This window comes from Pteropus alecto, unplaced genomic scaffold (assembly GCF_000325575.1).
Source record: "Pteropus alecto unplaced genomic scaffold, ASM32557v1 scaffold75, whole genome shotgun sequence".
Taxonomy (NCBI): Eukaryota; Metazoa; Chordata; class Mammalia; order Chiroptera; family Pteropodidae; genus Pteropus; species Pteropus alecto.
In genome coordinates, this window is record NW_006440638.1 from 21,784,844 (window position 1) to 21,805,111 (window position 20,268).

General features: G+C 40.2%; 1 protein-coding gene across 2 annotated transcripts in view; it reads left to right on the top strand.

The window, feature by feature from the left end:
- The window catches only part of ARHGEF3 (Rho guanine nucleotide exchange factor 3), a 63,234-nt gene that overhangs the window by 14,282 nt on the left and 28,684 nt on the right, over positions 1-20,268 (top strand). For both annotated transcript variants that reach the window (XM_006917520.3, XM_025050811.1), the window contains exon 2: positions 11,391-11,498. In XM_006917520.3, the coding sequence (XP_006917582.1) occupies positions 11,391-11,498 (108 nt within the window). The remainder of the gene's footprint in view (positions 1-11,390; positions 11,499-20,268) is intronic.

A 20,268-nucleotide genomic window follows, 5' to 3' on the forward strand; every position in this document is an offset into this window, starting at 1 on the left:
GGAATGCGAAGTCAAAATACTGTTGTCGTGGCCACCAGAGGCCTGGGTGGTCAGAGCATGTCATTGGTGGGCTTGTGGCAGGTGATGTGGAGCTCCAGCTTTGTCACTGGGAGGCCCAGGAAAAATCAGTGCTGCAGGGAAAGGACAGGGCCAGGAAAGCAGGCTGGGGGCAACTTATGGGGCAGGCTCATACCGAGCACATTACAGACATGATCGCGTGTCATTTTCTCAACAACACTGTGAGGGAGTAGAAAAGTCACCCCTATTTCACAGGGGAGGAGACCAAACCCATGGAGGTTGCATTGTTGGCCCAAAGTCATAGTGTATTCAGGTCACAGGGTATTGTACTCTGACCAGAAAGGTTGGCTCATATTTTATCCTTAGATCCTTTGCAAAGAATTGATGTATTCTATGAGCCAGAGTGATAAGAATTCTGTCACTTGCTGCAGAGGCTTTTTGGCTTATTCCTAAGCTCTGGGGAAGCCTCAGCAAATGTTCTTAAAATGCCCTTGAGTTCTGTACATACCAGTATCCTAACACTGAGCAGGGGTGGAGTCCTCAGTGGCATTGTTCCTCCCCTCCCCCCTTCCAACCCAAGGGGAAGCTAGGGAATCCCTATTACCGACATAAACAAATACAGAATTTATATCTTACCCAAGGGTTTCCAAGAAGTTAGTAGGAAATGACTGACTGTGAAACCTCAGAACCACAGAAGCTTTTCTTTGGGCCCTGTGGCTGTGATTAGGCCACCATTACTACCTCCAGGTGACTTACTGGCATCCTCCAACCAAGAATGGGCAGCTTTGGTCCCATTTTCCAGACCTGAGGATAGTTACGGCATGATGGACACATCACTTCTGTGGGATTCTTGCCAAAAGTACATAACTATAATCTAATCATGGGAGAACATCTCTGGGCCCAAGGCTGGCCTTCCTGTAAGGACCACAGAGGTACTACTCTGCTGGCAGCCCTCACACTTTTTTAGGTCAGACTCTTGAAATGCTTCAACCCTGGTCATCTGGCTCTTTCTGCCTCGACAGAGTGAGAGCTTTGCTTGACTTAAGGGAGATGTGGAGCGAGGGACTGCAGAGAGAGAGCTAAGTATTTGGCTTCCTCTTTCTCTGAAGATCTGTAGTGCCATGTCTGGCACTACAAATGAGTTTCAGGCAGTGGGCTGGCATTTGCTAAAAGGAACTTATTGGGGCGTGGGTGTGTATTTCTCCTTCTGCCCAAGGTTAAGTAATAGTAACATCCTGTGTAAGAGAACTTGAATGTGGTTTTCTACTAAACTCCAATATTTTAGGGCTATTTATTAGATATGTTTAATCTTGGGCCAATTTAACCAGTAGCAGACTAATAAAATAACAAATTTGGGCTTGCTTCCAGGACAAATGTTGACTTACCCTTATAATGTTGACTGAAACGAATAACTCTGAAAGTAATTGAGGAGTGAAATCTTAGCCAAAAATACAGTGTCTGAAACAGTGGTTCTGTTTTATTTTACTGGCACTGTTAAAAGAGATTATGCTCCGTAAGCTAGTCAGTGGCTGCTGCTGCTGCTGCTGTTTCAGGTCTCGGAGAGTCCTGTATTTTACTGAATTATTTCCCAAGATTCATTTTCTTTTTCAGCCTGTAAAGCATCATTCAGCAAAAGTGAATTTCCCCATGGCAGACAAGTAGGACAGGTTATGTTTCCCATGTGGGGTAAAAACTCAGTGATAAGAAGAAGAATAAAGATAATAACTTGCTTGAGGTCTTCGCTCAGAAACAAAATGGTATACCATTAACATTAGCCTTCTCAAAGTTCACAGTAAAATTAATTGCTTCTCCAGGGTATACTGGATGAAATCCATCTAGCTCGCTCCAAACCCCACCCCACTTTCCTTCATTTTGTCATTCAGTATATACAAACATTACAGAGCTATAATATTTTGCTAGCATGCGTTTTGGACTCGAAGGAAACAGGGAAGGCCTGGAGGAAATGAAGCTAGAATGACCACAGAAATTATCGTAAAGCGATTTCTTTCAATATTCATTTTTTTATTTGCATGATATGGGAAGCTGTGTTTGGAGCAGGGACCAAGCAGGCTTTCAGAGGCTCGTGCCTGCTTTGTCTGAACTCAGTCAACAGTTTCCCTGATGCCTCTCCGTTAAGCAAGATCCCCTCCTAAAAACAGGCTGACTTTGGCCAGATGCTATATATGCTGACTAGACTTTGGGTGCTATATGACTGGCTCAGGCAAAGACAGACTGGTATACAGGAAGTAAATGTAATCTCTTCGACCTTAATGTATTCAGTTTTATGACTCTGAGAGTTGATGGTTTGATTTGTGGATTTGCCCAGACCATTTTGTGACATCTCCATCAGATGCTTTTCAGCATTTCCATGAGAAGAGACTAGAGAAAATGTCGAGGCTTCACAGCAGCCCAACACCCTGTCTGCAGCTTGACCATGAGACTGAACGAACTCTGTAGATTTTATTTATCCAGGCTCTCCTTAGTCCCCATTAGCAAACAAATAAAAGCCAAAAGACCCAGCACTTGTTTTTTTCTTTTAAAGAAGGAAATTGGGATGTTTTCCTTATAGCATCTAATACAGAGAGTTGGGCCTTTTCATCAAATAGGAAATCATATCTTGCCTGGATGCAACCACACTCCGGCTGGAGAAAATAAACATAAGGGTGTGGCCTTCATCTTTGAGATTAGCCAAGACAAAGGTATCAGTGAGCCCTCCAGGAGCAGTTCCTCACGGCTTGTCAAAGTCCACAAAGCCTGAAGTCCCTTTGTTGGAATCACTGATAAGCATCTCTAGGGGGAAATCACAGTTCTGAGTTTGGAGAACTTTTGCTCACTTTATGGGTTAGAAACCAATAATTCCGAAATGCATTTGGCCTAATCAGTGAAGCCAGGTTTCTTTTGAAATTTGGGCCTCATTATATGCCTTTCAACTTCTGGTAATAGATGATACCAGGTCGATTAGCTCTGTGCCAGGGAAAATAGAAGAGGAGAGAACAAAAATTAATGAGAATTTTGGAGTTAGAAACCATTATTTTATTACTGTCTTTTTCTATGTCCAAAAAATAAGATGAAGAGTCACATTTGGATTCCAAAGAAGCTCCCCTTCCTTCTTCTGCAGCCCCACTTCTCTTGCTCAGACAGGTCTATGAAGGCCTCCTCACTGATGCCGCTGTATCCTGCAAGCACCTGTGGTTTGCTATGCCCTGCCTGCTGGCCACCTGCCCCTCTCCTTGCCCATTGTAGCCAATAATGACTCTCAGGTACTCTGTCCGAATCAACGTTCTGGTTCTCCCTACTCAGCTAGGAGACATTCCCCCAAGAATGACAGCTGCGCACGTCAATAAAGCCCACTTTGCAGTTGCTGGGTAAACACACACAGAATTGAATTTAAAACAATGCCCATAGTTGCAAAGTATCTCTTCCAATATATATATTAATTACAAAGGGAGTACAAGTAGTCCCCCCTTATCCACAGTTAACTTTCCACAGTTTGTTACTTGCTGTCAACCACAGTCCAAAATTTTAAATGGAAAATTACAGAAATAAACAATTCATAAGTTTTAAATTGCACACCTTTCTGTGTGATGAGTAGTGTGATGAAATCTCGTGCTTTCCTGCTCTATCCCACCCCATCCCACCCAGGGCATGAATCATCTCTTTGACCAGTGTATCTACACCCCCAGGCCATTAGTCACAGTTACCAAATTATCAGATCAACTGTCTTGGTATCACAGTGCTTGTGTTCAAGTAACCCATAATGGCCCCAAAACACAGAAGTAGTGATGCTGGCAATTTGGGTATGCCAAAGAGAAGCCATAAAGTACTTCCTTAAATGAAAAGGTAAAAGTTCTCAACTTAAGGAAAGAAAAAAAAAAATTGTATGCTGAGGTCGCTAAGTTCTATAGTAAGAATAAATCTTCTATCAGTGAAATTGTAAAGAAGGAAAGAGAAATTTGTGCTAGTTTTGCTGTCACACCTCTCAAACTATAAAAGTTACAGCCTCAGTATATAAGCGCTTAGTTAAGATGGAAAAGGCATCAAACTTTATCACAGGTATGTATCTATGGGAAAACATATAGTATATGTATATATATATATATATATGTGTGTGTGTTAACATATAGTATATAGTATGAAAACATATAGTATATATATATATGTGTGTTTCAGGCATCCACTTGGGGTCTTGGAACTTATCTCCCATGGATAACAGGGGACTACTGTAGTACTGTTTACAATCGAGAAATCCTGCAGATACTATCTGTATTAGTGTTCTGGGACTGCTGTAACAAAGTACCACAAGCTGGGTGGTTTAGAATAACAGAAATTTATTTCTCACTGTTCTGAAGACTTAGAAATTGAAACCAACGTCTTGGCAGGGCTACGCTCCCTCTGAAACCTACAGGGGAATCTTTTCTTGCCTCTTCCTAGCTTCTGGTATTTATTGTCAATCTTTGGTGTTTTTTGGGTTGTAGACGAATCATCCAATTGCTGTCTTTGTCATTATATGGCGTTCTCTCTGTGTGTCTCTGTCTTCGTTTCCCTTCTTAGGACACCAGTGATTGGTTTTAAGTCTCCCTATAATCTAATATGACCTCATCTTAACTTGATTACATCTATAAGGATCCCATTTCCAAATAAGGTCACATTCACAGGTTCGGGGTAGAACTTCAACATATCTTTTTTGAGGTGGGGGGCAGAATTCAACTGGTAATACCCCCTTAACCAACTGGTCAAAGTTAATATCACCAGTAATAAGAGACAGTGACATAATGTGCCCTGATATGATGTACCAAGAAGGGCACATCGCTTTTGTTGTATTCGTGCCAAAAATGCATTATCTGAATCTAATCATGAGAAAACATCAAACAAATCTAAATTTACAGAGATTCTCAAAGAACTGACCAGCACTCTTCAAAAATATCAATGTCATGAAAGACAAACTGATCCTGAAACAGAAAAGGGACATCAGTGGGAAAACTGGTGAAATCCCAATAACTCCTTTAATAGTTCAGTTAATAATGAAGCAATGTTAATGTCTTAGTTTTGATAAGTGTAGCATGGTTATATAAGATGTTAACATTAGAGGAAGTGGGGTAAAGTGTGCACAGGAACACTGTACTATTTTTGCAACTCTTCTGTAAATCTAAAATTATTTCAAATTACTTTTTAAAAGTTCACTCATTGAATGATTAGACAAAGTCACCTGTTCTTAGAGGCAAAGGGGAAGGAGAGAAGAAATAATCTAGTAAAAATAATTTTTAGTCTTATTTCAGACTGTGAATCAAGAGCTTGCTTTTCACAAAGCACTGAGCTATATGCTCATCTTATCTCTTGAACAGAATAGTATTTCTTAGTCAGAATAGTGTAGCAGAGGTGTATGGTTCAGTATATGGCTCACATCTTGCCTCTGCCACCTGAGATATGTGACCCATGTAAATACTTACACTCACCGAACCTCAGCTTACTCATCTGTAAAATGGAGATAATGATATTAGCTCTCTCATAGGATGTTTCGATGATCCCATGAGCAAATTCATGTAAAGCTCTCAGTCCAAAGCCTGACACAGATTGTAAGTTCCCAGTAAATGGTAGCTCTGACCCACAGAATTCTCAATATTATGTTATGAGATGATTATTTCCCCATTTTTAGTTGAAGAAACTGTGGGCAAGTAAATTACCCAAGATCATCCAGCTAGTAAGTATGAGAGCCAGACTAAAATAGATCAATGATTAGATGGATTTATTTTATATATGTGTGTGTGTTTCTCAATTATTTAGTCAGGAAAAAACATTAACCAGGAAGGAGAATCTGCAGGAATTCTTTGAGGGGCGAGATACAAAGTAAACTGTCAAGTGAGGCCATTTGAAGTAAAACTTATGTCTTGGAAAGAGGCAGAGGCAGAAGTAAAAGGATTGGCCAGTGAATCAGTGAGAGACCCGAAAAGAGTGGGAAGGCTTTGGCAATAGGAAGTGTCAAAGGAAGCGAGAACACCAGAATATTTGTGGTGACCTAGAAATTTCGAAGGGTGAGAGCCTAGGGCATAAACTATAAAACAGTGTGAACCGCCCTTTGGCCCTAAGGACGGGGGTGGTAAAGTTGAGGCAATCATTGAGTAATGAGCTTGACATTTATTGTACCAGAGAGAGGCAGAGTGAGAGAGAGCCTGGCAAGGATGGGAGGTCTTAGCTTTCTTAGTAGAAGGTGGCGCTATTGTGAGAATGGAGAGAAAACCATGAATTTGGGAGGCAGTTATGGGGAAAGCAAAGCACACTCACGAACTAAAATAAATAACAGTAGAACAGAGGTCTCCTCTCCACGTGCTGTTGGATCTTGAATGGCCCCTGTTTTCTCTGAATGTTTCTAAGATATGTCAGAGTCGAACTCCACCAGATTGTTTTATGTCGTGGAGTTCAGTGATTGGGAGCCTGTTGTTGGTTTTCTTAATGAGAGCAAATAAAAACAAAACAGTAAGTAGAGTAAATCAGACTTGAGTAAGTCTGGTGGCTGGGATGGTGACTCTCTGTGATGCCCATCTTTAAATGTTTTGAGGTAGCTCTCCCAGCTATGTGGACCTTTCCCTATTCTGGTCTATATTAGCTGAGAATTATTGAAATTCAGTAGTGGGATTTTTTTTTTCATTTTACCAGATTTCTTCTAATTATAGTCAATGTCTCTTTAGTATCTTTTCTTACTAGGCCCTCACTAACAACTGACGTAAAAATCTTAGATGACACCTGTCTGCTCTAGTTCGGCATTCACTGGTGCATTTGCAAAAAAGTTGTTCATTAAAACAATCTTCATTATGAAGAATTTTGACCATGTACCATAGATAGAACTATACACTGAGTCTCCTGTGCCCAGCCCCCAACTTTGACAATTACCAACCCATGATCAATCCTATTTCCTACACATCCATTTCCCCAGCCCCATACTACTTTGAAGCAGATCTCAGGCATTGTATCATTTTTTTATTTGTATATATTAATGGTCAAGGAAAGTTTGTGTTTTCTTTGGGCCGATTTGTTTGGAAAGTTAAGAGAATAAAATGCAGTAGGTTGGGGTTTACTCACATAAAAGCTAAGTCAGATATATCCCCTGCTCACCAAGGGAGGACCCTGCATGCCCAGCTCCAGCTCCAGAAGATGCAAACTGAGCCTATGCTCAAAGGTTTAATAGGACATAATCACACTAATTTATTTACATACTGTTTATAGCTGATGGCAGAGACCAGTAGTTGTGACAGAGGCTGAATAGCCCACAAATCCTAAAATATTTACCATCTGGCACTTATAGTAAGAGATAGCCAAGCCCCCTGGTATAGGGCATGGGCTCTGAAGCCAGCCTGCCTAGATTTAAATCCTGGCTATGTTTAAAGCTGAGAGACTTTAAGCAAGTTGCTTACTTCACGCCTCAGTTTCCTCATCTTTAAAATGAGGATTGTAATAGTAGCTGCCTTGCAGAGTTATTTGGAGGAATAAATTAGTAAATATCGGTAAAGCACTGAGAAGAGTCCCTACAACGAATGTTAGCTCACTATTATTATTTAATAACACTAGGCTTCTCAATCACTCTGAGATCATAACTTCCTTTTTAATATGATGATAAAAGCATTCTAGAGGGTTACTGAGTAGATGAAACTACTCCTGGGTGAGCAGGAGCCCTGCATAAAGCTTTCCTGGTATTTGCAAGCATTTGAAAGACATTTTTAGTGATGCCATATGGGCAAAAGCATCTGCTGGCATAATTGATTCTCCTCTCCATTGCTCCTGCCCAGGTGCAGAGCAGCCAAGAGCAGTGCTGCCTTGCAGTAGAACAGTCCAAGCCCTACACTGATGGCTGTCTTTCTCACACTTCCTGGGACATATTTATGGCTCAGTGAAGGTAGAGTCTCAGGGCACCTACAGATGTGATACAGAAGACCTCCTACTGTTCCCAGCCCTGTCTGGTGCAAAAATGAAGTGCAGGGAGAATGAATGAGAGTTTCCTGTATGCCATGCCTATTTGAATGGAACTATTTTTGAAGGAATAAAAAGTTATGCTAGATCATATTGATACGATAGTCATTTTCTTACATTGCAAATAATCTACTTTGGTTTTTATCTCTTGGGAAAAATGAGAAGATAAAAATTATAGTATCTCCCAGGGAAAGAATATTAAAATTTATTTAATTAAAACCCACATTAAAAATAAAATTGCATAGAGTGCTTATTCCCCTTTGTTTTTGATTCAAGCACAAAAGATATTTTAAATTGCTGAATCAATTCCTTTTTGAAAAAATATGACCTCCATGCCTTTCTTCATTCTCTCCTTTCCTTCCTCCCACCTCTCGCTTCTTTTTTCTTTCCTCCCCACTTTCTTATCCTCTGAAAAGATGAAGAGAAAACATTTGATAAAAGTAAATACTCATGATAAAAATTCACAGCAAACAGCATAAAAGGGCACTTCCTCTACTTAATAAAGCATGTCTTGTCCGTGCTGTCAACAAACATAGTACTTAATGATGAAATCTTCATAAGAATCACTTTAGATTTAGGAATTAGACTAATGTACCCACGATCTTAACTTGTAATTCACAGTACACCGGTGGTCCTAGCCAGTTCAATAAGACAAAAAACAACAAGCTATAAGGCCTGGGAAAGATGCAACAGAACTTGTTATTCAGAATGATGCTGACACAAAACATTAAATGCCTTTTTCTTTCTTTTTTACCCTCTTTGGTGAGGTGCCCTCTTGCCCTGTCTTAAAATCACATGGTAGGATGGTGTCTGCACTTGAAACAGGACACCTTGTTCCTGGGTTTAACACTGGCCTTGCCCTGCTTGGTCTGGCAGCTGAGTTGTTGGACTGGGAAGCCTCTGCAGGTTGTATTCCGTCATCCCTCTGTAAAGCGCCAAAGCATCCCTGGTATTGCATTTGCTAGTTCTCAGTAGAGCTATTTAACTAGAATCTGGAAACATTTTCCCTGAGGGCTCTTTTCAGACAGCAGTAAAATGTAGCTGGAGACATACTGAGTAAATGGAAAAGAAAAATCAAATTAGACCAAGAATTTTTTAAATCTCTTATTCTCACTGAAGCCCTCAAAGAAAATACCGTGATTCATACTTTGCTCGTTTGGGTGAGGCATAAAACCTCCATAGATCCAGTAACCTGTAAATGTTCTGGTTTTAAAATTGTACCAGCCTGCTTTGCTGGATCACAGTACTAAATCATGCAGCAATAGTTTCTTTTTCATACTTGGGAATGTCAAATTGCCAAAGAGCAGCCTGAAGTTTACTTCCAAGTGGTCAATGCCTTAGGAAAGGAGTTTTAATTACAATCTCATGTAGCATCACTGCACACAACCTGCAGAGGGGCAAGCATTTGCATCGTGCATATGTCTTGTAGCTGTGTAGAAAACGCCCATCTAACTGGGTCTTGTAAAATGGACAGCAAAGTCAGCAGAACCTTAGAAAAGATGACACAGCAGGTGAAACAGAGCTGAATCTTCTCTTGTCGTGCCAAGCTTGTAATGCTCCCTGCTCCTTTTTAAAGCAAGAGAACCCAATTGGTATTTGCCCTTTAGCTTCCCTATTCTGATACAGACTCTGTGACCCAGCAGCTTTACCCATTAAAGAAACAGATCCAAGAGTCTCTGGGTTCTGAAGTACATGCAAGATTATCTGACACCAAGTCCTGCTTCCCCAGGAAATCTCCCATCTCACTTGCTGCAATGCAGTTTGTGTCACCAAAGGGGGTGATATCACAATGCTGACATTTCCAGCCCATGGCAGAGAGCCATTTAGAGAAATTCAGGCGATGCTCAAGAGCCTGTGTGTGTGTGTGTGTGTGTACACGCACGCATGTGTGCATGTGTGCACGTACATGCGTATGTGTGTGTGTATGGGTTCATTATGCCAGTGGTGCAGCTCTGACGTAAAATATTTTTTAAATCCTCTGCTGGGAGCAGATGCTCAGAAGCCAAGAACTGGACAGGGAGCATTCTGAAGGGCACTGTCACCTGAAAACAGCAGGGCTATTGGATCTTTCTCTAAGGCACTTTAGTAATTATGATGTGATGTCTCTCATGTCGAGAGATTCATCCTTTGCATTTTGGAACTGAGACTTCCCAGTGTTTGGAGAGTTTCCTGCTGTCTGTTCAGTTCAAGAAGCCAAGAAGCTGAAGTACCCAGCAGCCCGGATTCTCTGTCTTGGAAAAGTATTTCACTGCTTCAGGAAATTGTGAAGTCTCTCCTGGCCACGTTGTGGGATTGTTTTTGTGCTTTTCTCGTAGTTTTTTAAATTTTTCTATTTAAATGGCAGAAAGGTTGGGTCTATTTCAAAGAAATGTTCTGATTTCTGAGGCTGGCAAGGGCATAAAATGACATGAGAGTTTCTCGGCAGAATTCCAAATCCAGGCAAGATTTTTCCAAGGACCTACTATGTTTAAAACACCCTGCAGAGATGTCCTGGAGAATCTGAAGTTCTGGCTTAACCCTTGAAACTTTGAAAGAAAGCAATGACTGAAAAAGAAAGATGAGCGTCTTGAGGTTCTCTCTGGAAATGACTGAGGTTCGCCACAACATTTGGCACATTTGGCTTTTTCCAGCAAAATTTGGTGTCTTCATGTGCTGTCCTGCATCTACCACAGGTCAGATGGAGCTTAGGAAGGCAAGGGTAACTGTTCTCTTTGTCTTTGTAAGATGTTTGGTCTGTCATCTCTCTCTTTCAGCCTGTTTTTATATGTTTTATGTGGAGACGATTTCTTTTGCTGTCTGGTTGTTATTTATAAGTATTAATGTGTACATTCCAAATATACTGATGATACAAATTTGTTTTCTTAAGAGATAGTAATGGAACTTATCTTAAAATTTTTTTAATTTAATTAACTAGGAAAAAAACATCGTGCTTCAGAAAAGCCACTTCATAAAAGAAATTTGGAGAGTGGCTTCAGGCAAGGTGGTGAAAAGGTTTTTAAAAGATGAAACCAGAAGCGTCAAAAGACAGCTGCCTGACAAGGTCATTGGGTGGGAAATCTGAGGCAGCTTTTCTCTACAGGAAGAGTTGGAGAGAATGGTTTTACTGAGTAGAATCTTCCCAATTTACAAGCTGGCAGATACTGGGAGTGAGGAGTAAGGAGCAGATCCGGCCATTTGCCGTCTGCTCAGAAGCTGCTTCTGCTGACATCCTCCTGCCGTTACTCCTTCCCTGGCTCTTAAGCCAAGTCATCTCCACACAGCTGAAGTGAGACAGGGCACCATTTACATCCCACAGATCGGCGTGCAGCCAGCAGATCATGGAGTGGGACATGACTGTATTGTGGAGTTATGTTGTCTTCATAATTGACCTTGACATTTTCTTTTCCTTTTTTTTTTTTTTTTTAACCCTACAGGAGCCTAGTAATAAACGGGTCAAACCCCTTTCCAGAGTCACATCACTAGCAAACCTCATCCCTCCTGTGAAGGCCACACCATTGAAGCGCTTCGGCCAAACCCTGCAGGTAAGAAAGACACGGTGGGTTCATGTCTCCAGCAAACCTGTTATGTAGGAGAGGACATTTCTGTTTTACCCAGAACCTGCCCTGGTTTCAGACTGACCTGAATCAAAATTTATTTCAATAGAAGAGAGCAAGTGAGGGTACTGAAAGGAAGAAAGAGGTATTTTAAAGTTGTAAACGGGATACGGCGGAGTCCTTAGAGATGTTACTTGAGGAGTCATTTCTGTCAGGTCTTTCCTCACAATTGTATTTCCGAGTCATGTGCACCATCCAGGTGCACTCTCACAGGTTTTGTCCTAAAATATCTATGGGCCTCTCAAGGAAACTAGCACATGACGTGAGCCAGAGGGCAAGAGAGCTTTATGGCTTAGATTGGGATCTGCAAATTACAGTACATGAAAAAAATTCAGCCCACCTTCTGTCATCTTATGGCTCATGAGCTAGGAATGGTTTTACTTTTTTTAATGGCTGGGGAGAAAAAGCAAAAGACGAATGATACAACATGTGAAAATTATATAAAATTCAAATTTTGTCCATAAATAAAGTTTTGTTGGAACACAGGCATGCCCAAATATTTATACGTTGTCTATGTCTGCTTTTGCACTGTAGTAGCAGAGTTGAATAGTTGTGCCAGAGACCATATTGTCTACAAGGCCAAAAATATTTATTAACTTGCCCTTTTCAGAAAATGTTTGCTGATCTCTGGCATAGAACAAGGGCCCTGGATGTGAAGTATCTCAGTTCTGACCTCAGCTCTATCTCTTAAAGACTTTGTCACCTTGGGCAGATAACTTAATATCTCTAGGTCTTGCTTTTATTCCTAATGGGTAAACTGGGGGTGATGCCACTAGCTCTTCCATAGAATCATTGTAAAGATTTATAAGATAGGGCATTTAAAGGACTTAGTATAGTGCCTTAGCCCTTAGTTAGCAATCAGTAATTTACTAATTAGTTAGCTAAGTAGTAAATATTATCTACTATAATAATTATTTGGTTAACAAGTGGTTGTAGTTATTCTTGTTCTAAAGCTTCTGATAAAGTTTACCTTTTAAAGTGAAAATTGAGATTTGTCTAAGACCTTATACCCAATTAATCATAAAAATCTTCTTGTAGATTGAAGTCATGCTATGAAAAGGCTCACCTTGTTTAGCTGAGAAATGATCTTGAGCCTGCCATTCCTCACTTGTCCTGAATACTTTCTTCGTAGTATTTTTATCTTGACTTTGTGACTGATTAAGAAAACTGTGGACTGGAACCCAAGGCCCTTCCCATGCTGTGACAATCTGTGACTTGAGAACTATTTGAATGACCCTCACTCCCTCCTGTCATTGCTTCCTCATCATTCAGCCAATGTGCCGCCACGACTCCACATAGCCCAAGCTGTTCTCTCTGCTTTCCTATAGGTGCTGTTCCTCTCCAGTGCTTTTACCCTTCCCTGCCCATTCCTTTGTTAATTCTGCTAACAGTTTCTCCTGAATGAATACTTCATCACATAATTAGCTATAGATTTGGCTCTATTTCTCTTGGTGCTTGGGTTTCTGGGCCCCTGGGTATCCCGTGATCCCCTTTGTGAGAGAACAGAGGAGAAAAAAATAAGGTCATCAAGGGGAGCCAGACGGAGGGCTTTGAAGCTAGTGGAGAAAATGTGTTTAACTTCTCTACCCCATGACCAGTCTCCCTCAGCTTTCTGGCCAAGTTCATCACAAGCTCCCCTTGGAAGATTCATCACTGCCTTAGTCCTGCACATCTGGTCTTGCACTGAGTTCTGCTTTTTGAAAATTCTTTAGCCTGTCTATTGCTATTTCACCCTTTCCATTCCAGTAGCTGTGGCTCAAGTTCATTTACTCTGGAGTTATTTCCCCTCTTGATTACAAGACCTCCATGTTGCTAGCTATGTCTTCCTGTTGTCTTTTCTAGGACTGTCCACCCTCTGCCCCAGGAAGGGTCTCACTCATCCAACAAGCATTGTGTGTGCCCTCATCATGCACCAGGCTCTACTTCCTGCCCTCATGCTGCTTACATTCTAGATAAAGTTGACATCTGGCCCTCAAACTGTATTTTGTTTGGCTGCACAGTGTTTTGAGCTGACGTTTGAAAATCAAAGCAGTCTGTGTGAGAATCTGGATTTCTGACCTCTCAAGGAATTGGAAGGCCTGATGATGCTAGGCCTGTGTTCCTACATGGCAGTAATGAGCTGGACCTGCATAGCCAGACATCTATCACCTACAAATGTCCCCACTTCTCTCATTTGTCCTCTCAACACCTGGCCTCTTCCAGTCACTGTTATCACCTTGACTAGCCTGTAAACTCTGTGCTCCTGGGTTTAGAGAAAGCACTGCCTCTGCCTCCTACCACAGCCCAGACCTTACTCCATTGTCATACCTTCAAAATCTTTCCTTTAGCTTCCCAGACAACGTTTGTTTCTTTTTCCTACTTCTGTCCTACACAGATCCTACACAGGGAACACTGCAGGAAATATTTAATCACCTTGGAAATTTGTTTTGACTTACAGAACTGGGACAGAAAGAAATCAAACTATATATGAACAGACTGAGGCTAAGCAAACATGAGAAAGCCAGACCCGAGTGAGGAATATGACATGTGGAAATTGGTTTTTAAAACCTCAGTCTTTGTAGCAAAATAATTTTTTTATTTACTTTTATCAAATATCGTAATAACTAGCTAACTCTAGGCTCCATTTATGGACAGAAACAACCCGGCAGATGCAGAACAGTTATTCATAATGATTATGCACACAGACACAGAGAGAACCTTGAACAGTGTGCTTCTGTTGTGAACGTGTCCTTGGGGAGTCAGCCAAAGGAAATATGCCCCTGAGGTTGTATTCAAAGTAAGACAGCCATGTTTGTAGGGTGATCTGCAAAGCACAAAGAATGCCATTTTGCCCCACTTCCCAAATATTTCCCTGTCAGTCACCTTGGTGCATGCAGTGCAAGTTCTGCAGAATTATTTCCAGTACTAGTATCTCAATAATATTCTCATGACTTTATTGCTTCTCTTACCAGCTAGAATAGTATAGGATGCTAATGAAACCTGAGGAGCAGGGAGGATGAGGGGAAGAGGGAGGCCCCAAAGTACTCAGTGGGCCAACTTCACATTCTTTTCCATTTTGCCTATGGTAGTCTTGATGCCCATTCTAAAAGGAGAGGAGTGGAGAACAAGGAGTGTAGGGGCTGCCCCAAACCTCTCAGCAGTCGTTTATTTCTTACCCATATGTGTGCATGTATACCTTTTCTACTTCCAAAAACAAATCAAGTCTGTGATTGAACAGCTTCGTTCTTTGCCGCAATACCATGTTTCCCTGGCTCCTGGCATCTTACAGTCATATGTATCCCTTCGCATATCCAGTTATGTCTCTCAGGTTGGGCACCTTCTATTATAGGAGAAGAGATAACTTAGGCCCTAATACCCAAACACGATTCTTTAACCAGTAATGGAACGCTTAGCAGTCCTTCCTCTGGCTCCTCTGGAGACCACAGGTTAGCCCAGGAGGATATTGTGAGAGCTCGGGGCTGGCAGCCTCTTCCAAAAAGGTTAAAAACCCAGTTACAAATGGAGCGGTCCCTGCAGCAGCAGTTCAGCAAGACACTGCAGGACTTGTTCTCTCTTGCCTCCCCTGTGTCCCATATGGACTGGGGGCTTGGGCCTCAGCACAAAGGCGGCATTTGTAGAAGTCAGAGAGGGACAGCCAACTGCATGGCACTCCGTCTGCTTCTGACAAGGGAGGTTAATGCTTCTGGTAGATGGAGCACAGATGTCTGGATCCCTCTGGGCCTATAAATCCCCTCACTGGCCTGCCAGAGAGGAAAATCCGGCCCAGCTCTGAGAGGGGCCTGCATACACTCCTGTGGAGTGAAGAAGGCAAGCTTGCCCTAGACTAGTCAACCAGTCACCTCCCCGTCACAGCTGTGCACACCTGGTGGACTCATTTGAGTCCAGCGAGTGCTATGGACTGCTGTGCTCATTACACTGTGATTGCGCTCTGCCTTCTCTTTGAACATGAACTTTATTTCTTTTCCGTTATAAAAGTATATGTTCATTGTGGAAAAATACAGAAAAGGAGAAAGGGAGAAGAATATATGTAGCCTCACACTTCAAAACAACTCCTCTTATTATTTCAATAATTTCCTTCCAGCGTTATTCTAGGTATAACTACAAATGTCCACACTCTGGGCCTAATTTGACTTAGAGTCTATCCAGCCTTATCTCTGTGTGATCTGTTCATTTTGAGATGAAACCTTCCACAGAGACTGTGGATGATCAGTTTCTCTTGCATCTCTATTGTTCTTGGCCTCACATATTTCCAAGCCCTGCAGTTAGGTATGTAAAGGATCTTCTTCATCATCGTTATAGCCTCTTGGGGGAATTTCACCTTGATTAAAGTTAAATAATCCTGTTTATTTCTTTTAATGCTTTTGACCTTGAGTTTTGTTTTGTCTTTTTTTTTTTTTTTTGACATCTTACCTAGTGTATTTTGCTCCATCCGTTTTATTTTCATCCTCCGTTTGTCATTTAGTTAAATGAGAATTTTATTGTGGCTTAAGGGAAATATTATATCACCGTTATTCTTTGAAAATATATTAATGGACAGAGTATATATTATTCCAGTGTGTCGATGTAATTTATTTTACATAATCAGTCTCCTCTATTAATGAATATTTAGGCTGTGAATATTTTTATATTAAATAACTCTATATCAAATGACTTTTAAAGGCATTTGTCCTTTTTTAAAAAAAGTACCTTCTATTGTTCTTTCTTTTCTGGTCATATAACATCATCATAAAAAATTGAAAAATATAGAGAAGCATAGAAAAAGGAATAAAAGTCACTTGTAATCGCATCTCCCCATCACCAAAAAACTTCTGTGAACATTTTGGTATATACTCAGGCAATCTTTTCTTTTACTATATACCTGCATGTGTATTTTTTAAAAGCAAAATCATATCATATGTTCTGTTTTTTAACTTGCTTTTGTCTTAACGGCTTAAAATAATCCTACAGTGTGAGAATATACTTTTATGTTATTAATATTTTTCACAGACCTGATTCTAAATGGATATTATATAATATTTCATTGAAAGGATATACCAGTTTATTTAATCATTTTTCCATTGTTGTATATTTTTTCCCATTTTTCCAGCATTATAGATGACACGGCTTAAACATCCTGATCACAAATCTTGTGTGTATCTGTATTTCTTTCTTTCCTTAGATTATATTCCCAGAGGTAGAATTCTGGTCAAGGGATGTGAACACTAAGAAGCATATAGATATCACTAGAGATAAGGCCTCTATTCTCAATGTGTATCTGTCCAGGACAGACCTGCTTCCCTGTGTTCTCAGATCCTAATTCTAGATTCATAGTCATATTTCTCCCTCTCTTTTGACACAGTTTTCCCCTCTACTGTGACATCTTCACAAGATGGCTCTTCCCAGGAGCCGCATAACTTTTCCATGTATGCCAAGTTTGTCACACTTTGCTTTGTATCGGCAGCACCTAACACTATGCATTACTTAGGATATACTCAGAAATTGGTAGTTACTATTATTATCACTTTTCTTACTAGAAAAGGTTGCCATTGCTCTTCCTTGGGGCTCTTCAGGAACTGGCAGTAGGTGCCCCACCTAGTAATGCTATTCAACTGGGCTACTTCACAGTAGAAAATGAGTCCCCTCCCAACTCATATCCCCTCAGGGAAGATTGTCGTGGCCGAAGAGGAGCTTCTGGTTAACCACAGCTTCTGATGCTCCATTCCCTAGCCCCTAGATCTGGAAATTATTTCATGTAACCCAGACTCAACAGAAAATATGATATATTAGTGGTCTCCATTAATTCCTTATATGGATTGTGTTATTTGTTCCCCTATAGACTTGTTGGGAAGGTAGTCAGTATGAAAAAGGAGACAGTACCTGCTCTTGAGAAGGGTAAAATGTACTTAGTAAAAGTTGTCTAAAATATATTAGAAAGTGGGGGAAAAAAAGGAAATTCAAAACCATTGTATCCCAATTAATAGTACACACCTATAGTAGTGTATGTATAGGAAAAAACCAGAAACATCATCAAATTCTTAATAGTGATTATCTCTCAGGAATACAATTATAAGAGACTTTTATAGTTCTTTTGTATTCTGTCTTGTGTTTCCCTCCTCCTTTTTATTTCTCCACTACATAAGAATTACAAATCAGGAGAGAATTAATAAATAGGCTGAGACTATTGATTTTTATGTTTTACATTATAAATTTATATCATGCTTGAATTTTTAAAATAATTATATATTTTTTATACCTTTGCAACCAGACAAAATGTATCAGATTTGAAAATCTTATATGATATACTAAGAGAGGGAGCTTAGTAATGGGCTGGGGGAGGAGGTTAAAAGAAAGGTGGAAGATTTGTGTTGCACTTGGAGTGGTTCAGAGATGATGAGGATAAAAAGGAGAGAAGACATTTCAGATTTAAGGAAGAAGTATGAGAAGACTGATGCCGTGTGTGTGTGTATGTGTCTGTGTGAGTGTGTGTTGGAGGAAGCAACAGAAACTGCCTTGTTGTCTGTAAGGTAAAGGTGTAGCTAAGAAATGACCTGAATACCATGTCAAGAGAAACTCCTGACTTTCTGCTTGTCTTTACTATTGCTGGAATAATAGTTAGACCATTGTAATCATTAACCATTATAATTTAAAGCTTGTCATTTTGTATTTAGTAATAACAACTTCTATTAGTTGGGTGTTTACAATGAGCCAGGTTCCACCTAAAGCACTTTATGTTCGTGACTTCATTTCATCTCCACCATAACAATACAAAATAGGAGTCATCACCACTTGATAGGGGAGAAATTTGAAGATTGAAAAATGTACCCAAAGTCACATAGCCAGTAAGTGCAGAAACTGAAATTCTGTAGCCTTTTTACAATGCCTCTAAGATATATTAGAAAGTGGGGAAAAAAGGAAATTCAAAACATTCAAAACTTTTTTGCAAAAAGTCAGTCTGGTCATCATAAAATGTGCAGTTTGCCAGGTTCTAAAAATAATGGCCAGACTTTCCATCTGAGGGCATCCCATCTTACTGCTGATTCTTACTGTCTGTTTGCCTGTGTGGCAAGGAGAGTCGTTGCCATTTCAGCCTATGGAAGATTTTATCGTTAACATTATCATGCAAAAGCCATTTTATGGTGCCCAGTGAAGAGGCTGGGCTGCTGTCCCAAGCCTCTGAAAGGCTTTTTAATTTTTGTCTTGCACTAAGTAAATTGTACATTGTTTTCCCCACACCTAAACCAAATATTGTCTTCAGTTTTTCATTCTTCTCAGAATCTCTCCCAACTACAGAAAGTTTTCTCCTTGCACTGGGTCTATGGGGTTTGACAGTTATTAATTGTGAATTGATCATGTGCCTTTTTACCATATTTTTAATGTGCATTAATCTAAACCAGATTCTGTATACATGATTTTTTTGTCTATGGCATCACTTCGAACTCGGTCTTCACTGTCTTGCATGTTTGTCTGCTGGTTTTATTTTTTCTAAGTTAATATCTCTTCATTATGGAAAAACTGCAAAGTAAGTATAGAGAAGAATGAGAATTAAAATAAAAATTATCCATAGTCTCACCATACAGGGTAACACCTATTAACATTTTGTATTTAAATAGGAATCTTTCTCCTCTTAACTCTGTATGTGAGACCTTCCCATTATCATTAAGCTTTTCTCAAAAAAGATGTTTTTAAAAACTATACAAGGTTCCATTTTATGGTTACACTATATTTAACTTATCCCTATTATTGGTCATTTTAGGCTGTTTCCAGAGCTTTCGCTTTTATAAACGACATTGTGATGCTGAGGGGTTTTCTCCTCCTATAAGTTACCCTAAAGGTGATTCCTCAAGAAGCTGTTTGGTCCAAATAGTTCATCAGTTGCGTCAGATGTTTGATAATGAAGCTGTTTGGTCCAAATAGTTCATCAGTTGCGTCAGCTGTTTGATAATGAACGAAAGCATATGTAAATAAGCACTAACGATGGCTGTGCAATCAGTAATATAGTAACAATGATAGGTAAGATCCATTTCCTACTAACCACGTACCAGGCATTTGACTGAACCCTTGACATACTTTTTCATATCTGATCCTCACTACAACTTTGTGAGGTATTTATTGCTATGCCCCTTTTACAGATAAGGAAGCTGAGACCCAGAGAAATTAACTTGTTCTATATCCCTCAGCTATTGAGTTGACTTGAAGCCATGTCTGTTTTACTCAAAAGCCTGTGTTCTTAACCGAAATCTATGTTTTGTAGACAAAAGACTGGACTCAGATCCTATCCAACACTTACCTTGTGCCAGTCACTTAATCCTCTGGTACTGGGATTTCTCATTATTTAAAAAGGGGCAAAATACAAGAACCTGCACAGTGCCTCTCCCAGGACTAGCATGAGGGTCAAATGTGATGGAGGCCACACAGCTGAGAAGTGTTATTTCTTAATTTAAGTTAATTGCTCTAATCAAGCCTTACATGAGAGACTCCTCCAGAAAACTGTTGGAGAATATTTTCCAGTCCCAGCCATAACCACTCTACATTTTGTAACAGCAACATAGAAATATGTTTTCCTCTCTCTAACTTCCAGTCCATTTAATAATAAGCTCTAACTTCCAATCCATTTAATAATAAACCATCTGCTACAAAATATCAATGTTAAGTATAGAGACTTTCCCTGGCTTGAACTCTTTATTGGAGCATGTTATCTTTGGCTGTGGAGACCTTCTGG